Source organism: Hippoglossus hippoglossus, chromosome 10 (assembly GCF_009819705.1).
Source record: "Hippoglossus hippoglossus isolate fHipHip1 chromosome 10, fHipHip1.pri, whole genome shotgun sequence".
NCBI lineage: Eukaryota > Metazoa > Chordata > Actinopteri > Pleuronectiformes > Pleuronectidae > Hippoglossus > Hippoglossus hippoglossus.
In genome coordinates, this window is record NC_047160.1 from 20,485,998 (window position 1) to 20,506,212 (window position 20,215).

General features: G+C 41.1%; 1 protein-coding gene across 11 annotated transcripts in view; it reads right to left on the reverse strand.

The window, feature by feature from the left end:
* The window catches only part of atp8a1 (ATPase phospholipid transporting 8A1), a 97,951-nt gene that overhangs the window by 27,187 nt on the left and 50,549 nt on the right, over window positions 1-20,215 (reverse strand). For all 11 annotated transcript variants that reach the window (XR_004615311.1, XR_004615309.1, XR_004615310.1 and 8 more), the window contains 7 exons: window positions 19,818-19,902; window positions 18,676-18,815; window positions 16,206-16,344; window positions 11,893-11,957; window positions 7,746-7,918; window positions 5,971-6,154; window positions 3,418-3,528 (listed from right to left, as the gene is read on the reverse strand). Coding sequence is in view for 1 of the 11 variants with exons in the window: in XM_034598857.1 (XP_034454748.1) it covers window positions 3,418-3,528; window positions 5,971-6,154; window positions 7,746-7,918; window positions 11,893-11,957; window positions 16,206-16,344; window positions 18,676-18,815; window positions 19,818-19,902 (897 nt within the window). In the remaining 10 variants the exon portion in view is untranslated. The remainder of the gene's footprint in view (window positions 1-3,417; window positions 3,529-5,970; window positions 6,155-7,745; window positions 7,919-11,892; window positions 11,958-16,205; window positions 16,345-18,675; window positions 18,816-19,817; window positions 19,903-20,215) is intronic.

Consider the following 20,215-nt stretch of genomic DNA (forward strand, 5'->3'; position numbering starts at 1 on the left):
CGGGGAAGCCAAAAGAAACACTGGGAAGTAGCTCCAGCTGCCAGTCAGTCATCAGCTGGAGTGACAACCTCACTGTCTGAGGCTAAATTAACCCTTAGTGAGCCAAAGGAAATCCTGAGTTATCTCCCAACTGTTCCAGACTAAGTTGCGTTCACAGTCACATCTTCCAAAAAAGCGTCAGAATCCTTGACCCTCCTACTCCACGTCTCTTAAAAGAAACCAAAGACCCCGTGGAAAAAGATGGGAGATGAAAAGAGGCTGAAACACAGTCACCCAGTATTGGCATTCAAATTGTAACACACACTGTATGTTACAATGGTAATGTGAACAAAAAGTTAAGATACCCGTCAACATCCTCGATTCTCTCTGTGCAAGGCGGCTTGGGAGTCGACGAGAAAAACATGCGAGCACAAAAGTAAACCCATTAGTGTAACAAATGCAGCTTTTACCCATACCCTGGGGTTGCTGGTGTGTTAGATGTCAGGGTCTTACAAAACAGGGACATGTGAAATATTGAAGCAGCCAAACAGTGAAGAAACGTCCTATTGAATACCTTGAATCCCCTGAAGGAGTTTAGGATGGGACGGGCGGGGGGGGGATGGGGGACTTGTGTTTTCAGAGAGTAACAAAAGGTGTGCTAGAAAGCAGCTCGCCCTGCAGACACAACTATAGATGTTAAGTTCCACTTGTAGGAAAAGAGCTGCTTTGAAAAAGAGGGACCTGGTATGTTTCAAAGAGGAGCTGGAGACACAGACAATGGATAAACAACACTGAAAGCATTTTTGACCATGGCTAAGATGTGAAAGTGTCACACAGGTCCATGTAGGATTCCCATGAAGGGCCGAGAGGAAAAGTGATAAGAAAAGAGAGAGAGAGGTTTGCATCGTCTTAAATTTGAAGTCGGGGCACCTCTTTTCGACTTCTAGTCAGTGAAACAGTGAAAATATGACACATGATTAAAAACAGGATTTTTTTTCCCCGACAGAAAATTTGATTAGCTGCAAATTGAATTTCATTCTCAACTTGAATTCTTATCTGGGAAATGACAGTATGATCAAACGGTTGTGGCGCCTATAACTGCAGCTATAGCCTGGCAAGAGACCAACTGTCCTCTTTCACTTAAGGTCACAATAAGCCAGAAGCAGACACGCTGGAATGTAAAAGGTAGTCTACTGATTCTCCATGGCATATAAAGTAGATCGAGGATGAGGAGGGGGATCAGAGGTCAAGTGTCACAGAAAGAAGATGAACAAAAGAGAATTTTAAAGTGCTCATATATCCATGACAGGTTATGTGGTGATGATACTTTAAAAACATGTGGCTGATCCTTCCCTGCCACTGCATCGCACCGCCACGGAATTATCGGCAAATTGTCCTGTTTTCACAGAGGGAGGCTAGAGGAGTGTACTGTAAATCATTTGCTCTCTATGGGTATTGGACCCCCTCAGGCAACAAGTGCAGGGAGAGGGGAGACCATTAAAAAATGCCTCAGTAATTTATTCTTCCTTTGTTCTGCTTTCTTGTGTTACCATATGTTCTTCATGTCGGCCCTGACTCGTAAAGTTTTTACAAGTTATGCTGTTAATTCTAGCCAAAGAATTGTTCCCACATTGTTGGTGATAAAATTCGTACCTAATTAACTGGACTCATGCACTGCAAAAACAAGCAACTTTAAAAACCAAGTTTTTAACATTGTTATAATGTCTTTATTGCGATTCTGAAAACCAGGGTTTCATACGTCACATGCCTAAGTAACTCATCCTGTCAAGTTGCACGTAGGTCCAAAATAAATCTGAAACCTCCAGTGCAAAGTGGACTTGTGAATAAAGAAGGCGAGAGTTTGCGTTAGCTCAATCACTAATGTCGGCAACAAAGACGCTAACCTAATATAGCATTCTGATATGTCTGCTAGCCACTTGATTTTGGTTGGTTGTTATGTTAAACAAAAATATTAATCATAGCAGAGAACTGGTAAATTTGTCTGGAGGGGAAGTTCCTGATATGTAACATGGGACAAAGTGTGATTTAACACTCGGTGGAGACTTCTGATTCAGAGGATTTGATGGATGCGAAGCCAAAGTTCCTGCTAGTTTAAAACATCTGAGCACTCCCAGTGATAAAGCTCCTGCTGATAGGAAGCACTTAACCTGTCTGGTCATTCTTGGTTAAAGCTCTGAACCTGCAATCAGTGACCGGCCTGGTATCTGTCAAACACCGTCAAACCCACCGCACACCAGCAGACCATCGATATGCAGGGAGAGGGGTGAGATGCCACAGGGACAGCACTCACTACCTGATGTTCAAGCACATCAGTAAAACAAGACTTTAAAAACCATGGGGCTGAGCAGAAATTATAAAAGATCATCATTTGTCTATAAATATAATCCAAATGGAGAGTGACAGTGACATTTTCTCCATTGATGTTTTACAAAATCAAGTTTCAAGCCTGAAGCCCGGCCAACCAGCTACGAGATGAATCATGACCTTAAAACATTTGATTCAGAGTAAAAACTGAAAAAAGGCAAAGGTACAAGACAGTGTAGATAATTATGTGCACTTCTTCTTGAATTTAACCTTGTTGTTAATATCGTGTTGCAATATATTATAGTTTGTGTCTCATATGTATGTTTATAGCATTTCATAGATTTATTTCATATATTTTCAGTTGTGGTTAGCATTTCCATGGTAACGGACGAGCTCCAACAATCAGAGACGTCGCTACTACACCTGAGGATTGTGGGTAGTGTAGAACCTCTCCTTGACATTGGAGCATATAACAATGTTTCAAATTCTCGTTGCTTGTGGTAAGTCTACCTTAGATGGTTGATGGCTGATGATCTAAATCTACTGTATATTCAGAAAATGAATGGGATTTCAACTTCCAGAACCACACTGTTGAGCTCGATTAGAAGATTCATATGTCATTAGCCACTTTAGGCACACTCCAGGCTTCTGCATTTCATTTTCAGGATGTTCAATGTACATCAGTGTTTGTATCTGCTGTCAACAGAATCCTCGGGTATCATAGACGTTACAGCACAATTAATCAATTCAATGAGTTTTGTGGTTTAAAATTCTCATGCTTCAATTCCTGAAGGGAAAGTTCTAGTTAAATAGGTATCATTTTCCCTTCCTTACTGTGTGTGTGTCTGTGTGTGTGTGTGTCTGTGTGTGTGTGTTTGTTTGTGTATATTCTGTCCAGGCATGTCAGAACTCAAACCATTCACCCAGGAGCTGCACCAACTGGCAGGTAATGTGAGGGGCCAGTCAAGAGAAATCCAAACATGGAAACTCTAACAAGGAATCGTTGCCATTATATAATCATGTCTTGTGAAAAAAAAAAAATCTCAAAGCTCTGCATTCAGATCTGGTTCGTTACACGATGCTCAGTCTCAAGAACTAGAGTGTGAGAGTTACCTCGATGATATAGAGGACGATGTTCTTGTAGAAGCAGTACAGGATACACTTGGCTACGCGGTTGTAATTCCAGGCTCCGTGGACGAGCAGCAGATTCTTCAAGTATTTGAACTGTGTGGGAGGGAAGAAAAAAGGAGAAGATGAATGAATAGTCGAGGTCTGTGTACAGTACGCCGTCTAATGGCTGCTCATAATCAGAGATCAGTGCTGGAACACTAAAGCAGTTGCTGGCACTTCAAGATTAAAGCAAGCAGCAGTCTTTTGTCGTCGCCCAACAGAGGGTTAAAAGACTGATGGGACATTCTGGTCAAAGCTCTCACTAAGACATTCCAGAATTTTCTACTCAAAGATTTCTAAGGCCGAGCTTTGAGTCGCTGCAAATGGAGGAGTTCGTACGGGGTATTGGTCTCTGAGGGCTCGGAATAATAGTTAAATGGCTTTATAATTACGCCGCCATTTAGAGCCTGTGGTGAACTTACGATTCCAGCGCAATTTCTGGCTGATAAGTGTGATTACAGTGGAGCAGAGCTCTGAGGCAAGTGCTTCGTCTTAGTTGTCAGTGCGTGACTAAAACAAAGAGCATGGACACCACAGACTCTTGCTGTTTGACAAAAGAAAATGTGGAGTAGGAGATAGGAGGAGTTGTGTTTGGAAAATAAAACAATATCAACAATTATTGCAATAGAGTTTTCCTCAAAAGCAATATAACAAAGGTCCAATATATAGCGAAATTTAAAGTCAAAAGAAAGTGCAGTGCCATGCGTGTTCTAAAGCTGTTGTTTGGTCTGCAGTGATGCTGGCTGCAGCTTTGTTTCTGAAACTGTAAAAGTGACCTGCTGTAATTGAGCCTCAGCAAGTAAAGACCGATTGCAGGACTCAGCCCCTAGAACCCTGAAGCTGCACCATGGCTGCTGCAAAAAGAGCTGTTCATCTGTTTGTTTAAAGTTTGGTGGAGCCCGACTAAGTATGTAGAACCCTGCACTGGAGGATCAGTTGTTATTGACATTGTTGTAAACACGGCCATGGTTGTGAACAGAGTTCATTAATATTGGACGTTATGTGAGTCCAAGACGCACCAACTTCAACACAACACGTCCTGGGGCGATTCATATTACGATTGCCAAGTGTGAACTACATAAAATGAACAGTTGCTGAGATATGCAAACCACATACAGACAGAAGTAGATAGATCATAATGTAACATTTATCCTGATAGTTATCAATATCAACAAGTATAAAACATTTCATCTTGATATTCTTCACCTTATCATCTTGCCTTATGGAGGAATAGATTTAAACGTATACTTTTTGAGAGAAACATAATAGTGTTAATTTGAAAGAGAGTTTGTTTTTAGTAGAATGAAAGCGGAGTGGCGGCACCCAGTTTGTCTGACCCCTCCACTGGTCGGTTCAAACATCAGTTAACACTGACCACAGCCGATGACAGATGGACAGCAGAGGTGCCTCGGCCCAGAGCCTCTTTAACGACCTCTTGCTTTAACAGATAACTCAGAGCTTTCAAGTCTTAAATCTTAGAAACCAGCTCCCTGATAATCTACACCAGCAAAGAGCTCATCTGGTTCTCAGCATTAATATAAATCACGTATGGGAACGTTGCACAACTTCTCAGGATTGATTTCAGTTTGCAGTCTGCAAATTACAGTTAATGTACCGTTACGCCAATACATGGAAAACACCACTGGAAGTCTGGAGGTGTAATTTGATTTGATGCGGGAACACAACCTAAATGGATTACAAGAGGCCACCTGTCTTTAAGAGACGTGCACGTTCTGCATGTCGTGTGGACTGAAGGGGGCACTTAAGACAAACCCGAGTCTCCTGAATGGTAATTGTATACTGCGGCAGGGAGAGTGTACTGTGTTGTAGTGAAGTATTGGTTTCCCATGTTCTGAAAACCCTGTGGCTGTAACACAAACACGATGTACTGAGTGGCGTGCCGTGTAGAAACAGAGCATGTTACAGGATTTTTTTTTGTTGCTTACCAGTATCGCATAACTCTACAGAGTTTCAGACAAACTGGTTACTAGGACATAAGCATGTGTTTAAGTAGCGTTCTGCTTGGATCTCTTTCTGGAGAGTTATGTCGGGAGTTGGGTGTCTGTTTTACAGGTGTTACTATTTCGCTGTATAAGCTTTAATGCCGTGGCAGACATGAGATCTTTTGTTACTCAGAACAATGTGCCAGGCTATCACTAACACATATTACATTTGAGAAGACAATGACAGGACTGACAGTGTGAGGAATGTGGCTTTGAGCGGAAAGAAATGGGCATGATGGATATCAGTGAATCACAGGCTTCAAACCAAACAAGTTAAAATCAGATTTAAACATTGACACAGTGTTCTAGTGTGATTTTTTAAAACATACTTGACATTAAGTGTCAGTGGATGAAAATATTGAATCCAACATGAACAGCTTTTTACAGATTAAGATAGTAGTTAATGTAATGTGAATATTATTTGCCTTTAAGCAGCTAATCAATCAAACTGTAAGATTTTTCCGTTGGTGCAAGCGCCCGGCATCTTGCTCACCTGGGCGATAGAGTAGTCGGAGGAGTTTGCCGCCTGCAGACCCTCGTTGCCTGAGATTCCCACGCCGACGTGAGCTGTCTGGATCATTCCCACGTCGTTAGCACCGTCACCAATGGCCAGCGTGATCACCTTTACCTTTTTCTTGACCATCTCCACCACCTCTGACTTCTGAAGAGGAGATACCCTAAAGAAGAGAGTAGTAGCACAGGGAATATTAAGAATAGAATGGACCCCTGCACATATGCGGTCTTCATGATCAAACTCATCACAGTCTTTAACTTGGCCAGCTGTTATTTTATCTGTATTCAGATGTCTTCACCATCAGATCCGTCAGACTATGAGGCTTATAACTGCTGAGTCTTCATTGGTCTCTTGGTCGCCTCCATTACCGGTCTCCTTTTTGCATTGTCAATCTTTTTGTCTTCGTGCAAAACCTCCTGTATATTTAGAACTTTCTTTTGACCACCACAATAGAAAAGGACATAGGCGTAACTCAAGCCATGCCTACCATTATGTCTATTTTAACATAAATGCATGGGGATATACAATTCTCCAATTCCCCAAAATGGCGGTTTACAAGCTTAACTGGCCTGCTGCAGAAATATTGCTTTTGATACAAAGAATGGAACATTATTGGATGTCTAGACGATTAGGAGGTAAGCTGGCCAATGCACACAAATGCACATATTTAACATGTTCATTTGTGCAGTTGTTCTGATAAAATGCATTGGTGCATGTAAACACCGGACTGTATTTAATCCCATCCCATGTACACAGTTGACCTGAAATCTTCATGTAAGCAGCTCCTGACACTAGAGGCCGCAGCCACGCAGGAGCTTCCTCTATGTGCACTAAACTGAGGGACATTTACCGTACAGACAGTCTCTGGAGACAATGTTGTTAACTGCATGTCTGTCTTTAACTGTACAACTGTTAATGTTTATCTTCTCTGTGTTTTAAAAAGCGTTATTCATCTCAGGAGCCATTGTTTGTGCACAGGGTAAACGCAGGTAGAGGTGAGGGGGGGGGGGGAGAATAAATACAAATTGGAGTCATAGTGCGGCATCTGAAACTTCGATGTTATTCTGAAAACATGGTTTCTGACTTCTGGCCCCAGACCCCGTCATGGTTGCTTGAGTAAGCACTTCTTACTATTTATGTGGCCCGGGCAAGTCAACAGTGAGTGTACCTTCATGATGTTGAAAGTTACCATTTAAATTCAAACTATCCCACTCTTTACACCGCTGCCATAAAAAACGTAGTTGACCTTTGCAGCGAAGACATTATATTTTATAGTTCAACCATATAGCTTTTAAACTAATTTAAAACCTCAAACCCATTTCCAGCTTCTCATAGAAGGTGAGATTTTGCTGCTTTTCTGTTTTATGCCACTGTAAAATTAACACCCTCTGGTTTCGGATGATGACATCAGTCTCTGAGGTTGTGTGATGGACAATCTTTTACTATTTACTGACATCTTAAAGACAACCCATTTAATGTATCGATCATTTGTTGCAACCCTGCTTGAGTTTCTGGCTTGCTCTGACTTTCCTTCAAGTTTTTGCTGTTTTTCAAGACCACTCATGACATTTGTATATCAGTTTCCCCAGCTTTGATGGGCCAGGTATTAAAAAACATTATTTGTTTTCTTGTAAAAACATGATTCTTCCGCAAAAAGATTCTGGAAGCAACAAGAACAGTGTCTTTGTTCTTTCTCTGGTAAGTGTAATAATTGTTTGAGTTTTATTTGAATTTTTTTCAGGGGTAAATCTTACCTGCAGCATATGACAGCTTTACAGGAGAGGGCGAGGTCCAGGAAGTACTGCTGCACTCCGAACGAAAGGGCGTATTTCAGAGTCTTCCCATCAATAATGAGAGCAAAGTCGTTTTCCTTGTAGAGGGCATCTCCCAGCATTCCACAGTGGTGGCTGAGTAGTTCCCTTGTTCCCTGTGTGATGGAAAACATTTCATTAGATTTCATTTTTTACTTATTATGCTTTCAAGCTTATGGCTTTTTAAAAAACATCAAATAATTTATGGATCTGAATGAAAACAATCAGGCATATTTAGCAGACTGATATCTATGAGTGTGTGTAATTTGGTTTGTCTTGATTGAATTTAAGGGACTGTTAGGCCTTGGTGGAGGTATTCTTGTTGACTACTTTTTTAAATTGTCCTTTTAAATAGATATTAATTCAGGTCTAATAATAAAACATAATTTGTACAGGGGTTACATTGATAGGCTTTACTACTTGTGTAACTAAAATTTGCAGTGCAACACAAAGAATTCCACGGTGCCACTTACATTTAAAGGATATTATTACATCAAAACACTTAAGTTCATTAATATCTAATCAGAAAATCATTGTCTTGGCTCCAAAGTGTTCATCTAGTTTAAAATAACATTAGTTTTAAACAGATAAGGCGGATCAGTCCACTTCAATTCCCCAAATGCTGCAGAGCAGCTGCTCTTGATATTTTATATATTTATCCTATTTCCCATGATTCTCACAGTCAGACCTCGGCCATGAGGTGATAACATAGTCGAGCTCTGCAAATGTACAGTGTTTGCTTATTCACTGAATACAGCTATGACGATGATTGATGATGAAAATCTATAAATATGAGACTGACAGGAGGATTTAGTGTCCTGGTGAGATCATCATCATTGTATTCATCGTTCAGTCATCTTCCCCACAGATGGTGAAGCCATTAGACAATAAAACCAATTTCTGTATGGAAATATTTTCTGAGGGATACGTGGATGAGGTAGATGTATATTTTCCTTTAAAATTAAAACTCATTCTCAAGAGAAGCACTTGAAATAATGTTTATAATGTTGCCATGGTAATATTCAGCAAATGTTGCGGTACACATGATTCAATACCTTACAAACAAACTGACACACAATATAATGTACATGTTTTAGTTTCGGTCACCATAGAAAATGATGATTTCCGAATATTAAAGCTTTCTAAAGGAGAGGAGAAATAGGATGTTTAGGGCTTGAATTACTTTAAAAAGTGAGAAAGACGGACTTGAATGAGCAGATTCGATGCCTGGTATCAAACATAATGTACCAAGCAGATGCTCAAACAGCTGTAATCATTAAAAAAAACGGCGGTCATTAACGAGAATGGTGGAGGGAGGGGGCACAGCCTGGTGTTGAGGTCAGATATGTCAAAGCATTTAGATCGTACCAGGGGACCATGCTACATTCGCTTGGCATAACAAAACTTTGAAACCCCAGCTTAAAGGAAATATTTGGAGAAAGGGGCTTTACGTTTCACAAAGCCAGAGACGGAGAGTGAGAGACACGCAAAGAAAGAGATGATGGATTAACAGAGGAGAGAAACCGAGCAAGAGGATACAAGCAGAAAGCAGCTGCGAAGACTTATCCATCCCTGATGGAGTGTGTAAAACAGCACGAGATGGTGTGCAGCAGACAGGCCAGTGCCACAGTCTATATGTGTGTGTGTGTGTGTGTGTGTGTGTGTGTGTGTGTGTGTGTGTGTGTGTGTGTGTGTGTGTGTGTGTGTGTGTGTGTGTGTGTGGTCCAGGTATTACTCATGTTGTGAGGACCTAAATCTGTTTACACTGTGACATTATGGCGACGAATCCTCATAGAGTAAATTATAAAGTGTTGAGGTGAAAACATGTTTTAAGGTTATGGTGGGGTTATATTTAAGTTAAGGGTTTGGGTCAAGCAATTCGCAGTTATGGTTGAGGTCTCAAGGAGGTGAAGGTAAATCAATATAATGTCTTGTGTCATGGAGATACGACTGAGAGAGTGTGTGTGTGTGTGTGTGTGTGTGTGTGTGTGCAAAGGTCAGAGTAGGTCAAAGTTGATGTCTATAATCAACCACAAGCCAAAATTTATAGCCGCTCTATCTGGGATAGATGACGTCTTAGTGTGTGTTTGCATGTGCATGCATGTGTGCATGTGTGAGAGCTGGTGAATCTAATGCATGAGAAAGGATTCGCTCTGTTTGGGGCACAATCTATTAATCACATACTGTGATAAGCTGAGTTTACCATTTCCTCAAGTAGAGCGGCCATTTCCCCCCCAATTTACACTGAGGAATTTTAGCTCTAATGCTACATGTCTCGTCCTAAAACCTTTTTTGTTATGGCTATAATGACCAGTTCAGCCTATGTGACGAGCTAGTGTTTGGTTTTGGAGTGGGTATGTGGCGTCCATTCAGAAAATCCACAAGAGCTTTCCCATAAAGACTGAGCTCCATTGTTGATATAGGCCTTGAGTGATATGGCCAACAGGACGTGACACTCATGATGTGGAATCTGGACATTTGTATGAACATAGTGTCATCATCTGTCTTGGACTCTGAGGATGTTCCACCAGAGTTGGAAGTAAGTGGACATGAACTGTTTCCCATTACATCTCATTGAAAACATTCAAAAGCATCGACAGTTAAAAATCTCTCTGTGCTACGGATGATATTTAGTTTAAGTAGGATTTTTTTATGAATACATTTTCACATCTGTTTTTCAATGTTCTTTTGTAATAAAAAAGACAAACAACCAATTTTAGAGAAATAAATGACGTGAAAATAAAAAAAAGAGGCCTGACTGGCTGATGATTAATATACAAATCCTCAATAAGTGCTGTAAGTTCTCTAAATGATTAAACACACTGAGTGTAAGACAACGCTTTTTAAAATGACCTAATCCCCCCCTGGAGGCTGAGTTTTACTTTGGGAATTTAAGTTCAAGTAAGATTTAGTACAGGGGATGTCGAAAACTTTGTCCCCCCTTTGATAACTACAGTATTTCTAAACACAGCAAGGAGGGAAGACATGCTCCAATTACTCTGTTTCGTAGCATGAGAGCGCTCAGAATTACCAGCGCTGCTGCCTGGTCCTCTGTTCCCTGTGCCGCCGTCGTCCTGGTGGAGGGTTTTCTCCCTCCACCTTCTAACAAACTGCCTTATGTAAGCATCTGCTCAACCACAGGAGAATGGGAGCTGACATTTCAAAGCGCCGGTTCGTGTGCTTTATGAATGCACCGACCCCGGACTTCTACCTCGACTCTATTTATCAAGCTTAACGACTGGCTGACAGAGTGAAGGCCATCCGTCATCAACTCTGAACACCCCCTGCTGCTTTCTCCTGCTTTATTCACTTCTTCTCGCCGTTTCCCCCCTTTCTCGCCCGACAAACTGAACCCAGTCAAGTTTCTCTTCCATCTGTGGTTCCTCTGCTCAGTTGTTCCCCCTGATGGAGGCGCAGGGACTCGCCCTTTTCAATCTTAGAAACAACAGACAAGGCTCTCCTGCCAGGGGGTCAACAGACTTCTCTGCTGGGTGTCTTAAAGATGTTGACGGCAGATTTGGGATGCGTGTTGGCTCAGTGTGAGTGTGTGTGTGTGTGTGTGTGTGTGTCTGTGTGTGTATAAGGCTCCCTGTGGCCATATCTATTCAGTTTCTAAACGGGGCTTAGGCGAGGAGATGAGGGGCTTATTATTCTCATGAGTGACCCCGCTTTACATTTTTGCCTTAAATATCACAGTAACAATTATGTGAAAATATTTGTTGGTTATTGTTTTAACTCGTGTGCACTTTTGAGAGAATAGAAAATCTCCATTTCCACTAGAACTGTATATAATGGCTGCCAGAAATTAATTCAGTATATTGCTTTGTATTCTGATTAAAATCTGCCTTTACGTTGGCATAAATCCATCTAGTCTGTTACTGTTAAGATGCTTTAAGACATGCACTTAACTCTCAACATTTTCCTGGAAGCTACAGGATGTGTGTATAATCTAAATCATATTCAGGTTACTTAGTTTATTTCTCACCATTGAAAGAAGCGGACAATGGTGAGCTTAATGTACATGGCTAGGTTGTTAGTTTTTAATGTAAGTAGGTCAGATCATTAAAAGAGAAAAAGGCTAAATACTCACATCAAGAGTGTCTTCGTTGATCACAAGCATTCCCATGTTCTTGGTCAGCAGCTTGCAGGAATGTCCTGCAGTGAACAAGAGAAAAACAGAGGATGACACATCAGGTTGTAAAGAGCAAATGTATCAGATTAACAAAACACTGGACATTAAGCCTGGAGACAGGAAGAAAATATTTTAAATCCGCTAAACAACTCTTCAGTTACTACATCGAATTGTAGTTTACTTTAGTTTGAATAATTCCCTGTAGCTGTCCACGTCTCTGTGTGGGGACAAAACACACAGACACACAGACACACAGACAAACAAAGACACAAAGACAAACAGACAAACAACAAAAGATACAAAAATAAACATGATCAGATAAATAAGGGATACTTCAGGATGCAGCAATACATTTTAAAGGATACTAATTAAAATGTTACAGCTCAGAGCTCAGTGTCTCGGGACATGACTAATGAGTTTGGTTTACAAGGGTTTGTCAGTTTCCTGTTTTAATAGGCAGTTACAACTCTGAGTTACCCAACATGGCTCTCTGGGGAGCGTTCCCCTCAGCTCTTGGCTGGGACAGATGCTCAGGGTCACCAGCAAGGTGGTAGAGCGAGCCGCTCATTGGGGAAAACAAAAATGTTTCTCAAACCAGGACCGAAGCCTTCAGTTTCAAACCGTGGCTGCATGAAAAAGCTGCCGTCTGTGGCATAACCACATGAATATTTGTGGGCTTCAACACTTTGCTTCTGTCTGGAAAGAGATTTTTTGTTTCTTTAAGGTGGTTACCACAAAGTCTGTGTTCTGTGAATATACGGGTGGTATTTTCTGTGAGTTAAACTGAGATAAGATTATGCAAAAAACACACAGCACCACTCAGACTCCGTTGTACACACAGTACACACACAGTACACACACAGTACACACACAGTACACACACAGTACACACACAGTACACACACACACACACACACACACACACACACACACGGAGGGGGCCTTGCTTGAGGAAGTGAGTAGGTTTCACCCCAGAGTCAAAACCAAACAGGGTTGGGGTCTGGGGGTCTGGCAGATTGTTTTCTTAAGTGCAAAGGTGCAAAAGTCCAAAAATTTGCCAGTGTGTGGAACATGTCTCCCGATCTGAACACTGTCTTTACCCCTTCCCCCTGCCACAGCCCTTCCGCTTAATGTGTTTACCTTAAGCTCATTTGACTGCAGCCAAACTGCCCCTTTTTTTATTTCACCAGAGAAAGTTGAATTCCTGGTCTTTCTCCACCTCAGGCGGAACTAAACACTGCTCCCACAGGAAATGAGGAATGTGTAATCACGACACTGGTGTCACAGGGACGTTGCCTCGCAAGCAACAATTAAAAAGAAGAAATTCTATAGCCACAGAAGGCATTTTAACTGGATTGCACATTTGAATCCAGTTAAAAGTGAATTTAACGAAGTGCATTTAGGACGTGTCAAATTCTACTTTTGCTAATTTAATACAAGTAATAAAAGTTCCTGTGCTTGGCACATGCTTCAAATGTTCATGTTTGAGTGCGTCTCTCGTTCCCTTTGAAAGTGAGGTGCGTTTTTATCGCCACCTGGTGGCTGGCTGCAGTATAGGTCATAAATCCCCACTCGCCCATGTTAATGTATGGGACATGGACGAAACTCAAGTCAAATCAAATGTTTGTCAACATTTTTTTTCTCAAAGATAGTTTCTTTCATTTGTGTTTAAGTATTCATGGTAAGTTCGGTTTTTTAATTAGTTATTTGATGCTATTAAAAAAAGGTGAAACAGCATGATTGACAGCCGAGACTGGCTCACGATTGGATGAGCTAATGAATTGGCTGGACCTCAGTACCATCCCCATCTTAATATATACAGTCTATGCTGTGTAACAAGCAGCTAAAAAGGCCCTTTTACTATCTTAATAATGCTCCCTCAAAATAACAGTTAAATGCTGAGCCATTGACTTCAGACCGGGTTCTCTCATGCAGTGCACTTTCCACTGCTTCGAGATAGAAATCACACCTCATTTTAAGACGATGGGTGCAAGTGCATTTGCTATTTAAACAACATATATACTTGTAGGCAGATAAAGGAGTTGGATTTACTCTTTCACTTGTCACTGCTTAAGGGGGACGATGTATCCTCTGGCCAAAATCCACACATTATTTGTGTACTTCTCCTAAGTCATACCTCCAGGAAAGTGAGTCGCTAACAAGTTTACCAGCAGCCACTGTCCTTTCATTGAATTCTGGCTCATACCTGTCCTGAGCATTACGTACGCATAACTCCCCTCAAACAGCTCACAGCACTGGGAGCATGTCCCAGAGCAAACATTGCTCTTTCCTGGGGCAGCCAGACATGTGGTGTCAGAGTAGGTACTGTACATTGTGTCATGATGGTTCAGGATTAAAGACAACAGACTGAAACAATAACAGTCTTTACAGCGTCAGATCAGACTGACTTTCCGTACTTCAATTTCATAAATACAGTATGTGTTATGTGCCAAGAGTTCGTCATTCCGTGCCAAGTTCGGCATCTGGGTGGTTCAGGCCACCGTGAAATGAAGAAAGATCTCAATACGATCGGCTGAATTCACCGGTTCAATGTGTCAGAACGGTGCGCCATTAACCCTGGAAATGGAGGATCATCTTTCAGTGAGGAAAACAGTAAAAAACAATGTCAATATTGAAGGACGATTTTACTGAGCAACTCTGTCAAATGGTGGACTTGTAAAAATACTTGCAGTGAGCCTGTGCTTCTGCAGAGCCTCCTCACATCTGGGCACAGTGGGCACAAAGGGCCGATTCAGTCAGGCCACAGTGGCAGGTATAAGCCACAAGTGGAGGTACTTTTCATATCTATTTTTCTGAAATCTACGTTGTGAATTTAGCTGTTTTCAACATTGACCCATCATGGTAATTGGCCAGATCTAAGAACAGAGATATATTAAAGGAATAAAAACTCAACTGGCAGAACAGAATTAGTCTTTCACCTTTCTGATAACATCTGCAGGGTTAAAGCCTCTCGGGGAACAGGATACGTGAGAGGTGCCTGCTTGTGTACATACGCATGTTGTGCTTTTCATGTCAGTGCAGCTTGCTCATACATCATCTTGCATTCTGCGACAGATGCTTTTGCTAGATATGTGTGACAGACAAGCACTCAGCTTGTCAGTAGTTTGTCTCGCTGGGTGAAGAATGACCAGAGGGCTGACTGGAATACCTGTCACAGGCTCAAGGACAACCTGTCACAGCACGGATCAGGTTTACCAGGGACTTTTCATCTGCTTTGAGACCAAGCGCAAACACAGGACTAGAGTGTGTAATTACACACAAAGCTTAATGAGAAAATGTGGTGCAAATGCTTAATAGCGATTTTATATTAAAGGGAAACTCCACCACTTTTACACAAGTTTAGTTTAGTGATCATAAATTGTTGTGTAATGTCTTCTGTGACTTTCTACAATAAGCTTGATGATGCCCTCAACTTAAATGTCCTGAATGACGCTTGAATCAGAGTTGGTTTGGGCAGAAGATCACAAGTCTGAAAATGATTAAAGACCTCTGCAGCTATTGGTCTCTGCTGGAGCCTGGATGCCCAAGGATGCATTAGCTAATGCTAACTAGTATAACACACTTTAATCTCAGGGCCAAACAAGTTGCATTATGGGCAAATCGCGCACCAGGTTTTGACAAAGAAGATGAAAGCTTCGACTTTCAAATTTTTTTCTGATGCATCAGTTTTAATACATTTTAAACTGACTATCTTGAGTCCAGCAATGTTTTAGGAGTGCAATGCTCAGAGTATTTTTTGCAGAAAGTCTGCATTGCAAGCTGGAGGTTTAGGGTTTGAAAGAAGTAGAAATTTAAGGGAGATGTACGTAGGTTTTGTGCTCACAACAGTATCATATATCTGCAGCCGCACATGGTCCCTTGTAAAGAGTTTCAGCCATTGTTGCATTTACAAAACAAGGGATTATTATCGTCCCTCTGAGTAACGTGACTACATTTATTAACTCAAGCCCACTGTGTGATGGTATGGAGGCTCATCTGTCAGTATCAACACCACAAGTTCATCTGCATTCCCAGCATCTGCCTGCTGTGTGACAGCTGGGTGGAGCACTGAGCTTATTTCCAGCTTCAAAATAGGTTTTGTTTAAGCATAAAAGGCTTTTTAACACACTGTGCTTAAAAAGTGGCAGATTCAAGCCTCCAGGTCTGCAAGTGTATTATTGTTGGTATTGCCTCCAATAATTCTGGTGATAAAACAGACGCATGACAGTTTATATAATACAGAGATCAAACATATTACTGTTCCTTCTCACCAATATTGATGGCTGTTTCCTGTTTGTCCCCAGTCAGGATCCAGATCTTGATGTCAGCCTTCATCAGAGTCTCTATAGTCTCGGGCACTTTATCCTGAAGCTTGTCCTCAATGGCCGTGGCCCCCAGGAGCTGCAGGTTCTACACCAGGAAAAAAAAATAAAGTCTGTGAGTGGTGACCATAACAGAGGAAGGCCTTTAAAACGTCATGTGTCAGAGAAACATGTGAACCAGGATTGTGTCACTCACTCACTCCTGCCGCCCCCCCTCATCAGCTGCTCTTGTTTATCACCCAGAAAAAAAACTCCACAGGCTTAAGGGGTTTTGGATCAGTTACCGTGCCCTTACATGTGTGTGTGTGTAGCTGTGGACAAAATCTCTCTCACACAAGCGCACCCACAAAATACAGTTGGTGTTTTTCCCAGGAAACCCGGCGGTTCGTTGGGGCTGCTTGTGGCCTCGCATTGGCCCATCACGGGGCCAGAGATTTGATGAGACCCAGGGGTGGAGGGGAGACGGGAGCCAGCGGCAGAAGGAAAGGCAGGGGAAGCTCTTTAAGTTGTGACCTGAGCCCTGCTGCCTGTACGTCTGTAGCTCTGTCCTCTCTAATCATTGAGAACCACACAGCACAGAAAAAATGCGCCTGGGGAAGAACATGGGCTATATCTGATGAGCCCTCTTTCGCTGTTTGCTGGATGTGAATTGTTCTATTGTTCCTGTTGTTGTTAGAGGCACTTTTTGTGGATTATGATACAAAAAACCACTTGGATCAGGATTTCAAGCCCCAAGCTAAGGTGGAACGATAACATCAGTAGCATAATAGTGGTAGACTTTGTCTGGTGTTGGTAGGTTAACCAAAATTTCTGTTTAGTTTCCCTGTTTTCTATAAAAGTTGACTTTGCAAACAGAGGCTGAAGTATAGGGGACTAAAGAACTGGTAGTTTCTACCTGCTGCTTTCAACACTGCTCTTTTGATTGTCCTGAAAAACACTGTCCAGTTACAGCTCGTCGACTGAGGTAAAGTGAAAGTCCAGTCCAGACATAATCCATTCAAGCTTCAACAAATCAGTCAATCATCAAGTTAATGAGAAACTTTCCCTTCAAAGATTGGAGTAGTTTACTTTACATGTACCTACGCCAAATTAGGAATCTGGAAACCCACAGTCACTGTCTGATGATTGACGAGGGGATATGATTCACCAACCGACTATGTTAAAGCTCCCTAAAGTAAAACCAGGGATTCTGCAGGTTTTAATAAGTTGAATTTAAGACTTATACAATACCACAATGAATTAACTTTAAGTCCGATGTCTTGTACAACAGATTTGTCATGGTCCCAGAATTACTTTCCAATAATTGAAGATAAGGTGAAGTCGCCTAGTAGAGAATAACCCTCGAAACGCTTACAAAGACAGAGACACTAGGTATCCAGTGTTTCCCACAGACAAACTGAGTGTACTTACATAAAGTCTGACCATGTTGTTTGTAGACTCAGTTATCATCTCCTACACAAACATATTCAAGACCTACTGTGTAATATTTTAACATATTTACTTTTTAAGGCGAAATTCAGATTATTAAATTTTAGACTTTTCTCAACTATTTTAAGACCCTGTAGAAACCCTGTAAAAGTAATGGAAATTATTAATATATATTATTTGAGAATAATAATTAATTGAAGGAGATAAATGAAACAGATTTTCAATACAAAATACTATAAAACAGGAATTATTTTAAATGATCAGCTATTTCCTATCAAGGCTGCACAATCTGAAATGTATCACATTTTTATTCAATAAATAATCATACATGAGCATTTTGTCTGTGAAGGAGTAACTGCAGATGAATGCAAATTTCCCTGCAGCTCCATTGTGCCCCCCTGTGGCTTCACTGTGTGCATGTTTAAGTATGAGCTGCCCTGAGGAGCGACGCGCCCTGAAACCCCCGATAGCATCGGTGCCACACTCTGCCCATTAAGCACCGCACATTACATTAACCTCTCTGAGAGCTTTTGTGCTGGTTTCATGATTGATTGCCTCCATTTGTTTTGGACGACCAGGAGCGGCCGTGAACATGCCAAGTGGTTGATTTACGACTGCGGCTTCCTGTGTTTGACTCGTGCTTCCACATAGAAACCACCTCGCAGAAAAACAAACCTACCTGCTGCTCAAAGCTTGAATCCCTCACACAAATAAGCACATATTTTTGTGAAGTTTTACAGGTTACCAGGTTTGATTACGAAACAATTTTAATTAAAAAGAGGTCGTCATTTCAGGTTTGTTTTGCTGCAGATGCACAGATGGCTATAAAGTATGTTTATAAAGATGTATACAAAGTATGATGTGTACGAGGTAAAGAGTGCATGCAGCCACAAATAAAGAGTGCATAATGTCACAAACTTTATCTACTTTGTGTACTCAGTTGATTTTATAGGCCTGTAAAATACATCTCACAGTATTTCACTTTACAAACCTTCTCTATCAGTTCGTAGGTCTCTTCCATTTTGAGGGCTCTGTTCTGCAGGGAGGTGCAGGCTCTGTGGTGGATCTCCAGCCAATTCTGATAGGTTGACTCACTGACGTCAGCCACCGCGAAGCAGAGAGTGCGAAGCCCTGGATGAAGGAAACAGCATCAGGTCAAATGTTAGGACTACTTTTTTTTTATCATTTTCTATTTCAAAACCTTGATGTCTAACCGGATGGAGCAGATGTCAAACATGTCAGTCAGATCTGTGCAGTGTATAGGCCTCCTCACTGTACAACATATATACACAAATTAATAAATGAGTTTATATTGTACATGTCCTGACTTTCTGACAGAACATGTGTACAGTCTTGTGCTTATTCATTAACTGTGTGTGTGTATATATGTATTTCAAAATATACATTTTATTCTACTTTAGAGTGCATTGAGAACATTTGACAGATTAGTTGTTTACACCAATTCTTGATTAGTAAGGAGCCTTTTTCCTGAGATTATATCACTAGATTAGATCAGTGTATCAATAGATTGACATATTAAAGAAGAAAACCACAACAGAGGTTAATTTCCTTCCCCAACACTCAATATGATAAAAAATGCAATATGCTAATGAAGCAATTACAAACATTATAGACACAAATGTATCATGTGTCTATAACGATGACTTCAAATTTTGAAATTGATTCTGTAATGTATGTGATTATAACTCTGTTCCTCTGTTCTCTGTGGTAACTCTGAGGCTAAAAGTTGTAATGTATTATTCAGGCCTCTTCAAATGACTGGGACTGAAGATCTTCACAATCTGTCCTGGATGCTATATTTAGCCTATATCAACTATTCCCAATGACATCATTTTGCATGTGTCTCACAGGGGGGCAGTATGGACACAGAAAAAGGAAGACTGATGCAGTTTCTCTCAGCTCCACTGCCTCAGACTAATATTCCTTCGGTTTACTCTCACATTCAGACTGATTGTTAATAATTTGACATGAGGATAAGTTGAGGAAACAGAACCACGTCTTCTGCTGCAGTCGGCGACAAAGTGGTGATGAGGTAAGGGTAAGAAATGGTGGAATGCAGACATTTGAGACATTTTACTTTTAGCAGACAGGGGGCGATGTTATTCCACTCACCCTCAGTGGCAAACTGTTCCAGGTGCTTCAATGTGATCTCTTTGTACCTGGAGCTGTCTGCCAGTCGGTCATAGATCACCGTGTCCTGAGCAGAAACAAACACTCACTGGTTACTGACAACCACAGAGGAAAGTGACGAACCTCCAAAACAAATACTGTGAGTTACACTATGTTTTTTAAACCATTTTCGTCCGTTTCTTCTGATGTGTTATTATATTATTATATTGATATTACATGAACATTACTAACCTTCGATAAACCTTGACAAGGCTATGTAACTATACATGCACCAATTCCTTCATATGACTCAATTTGATCAGATCCTCAAACAGAATATTGAGTACATGCTCCACAGTCATTACAATTGCACCAAAAATATTGTTTTCTTATAAACCTAC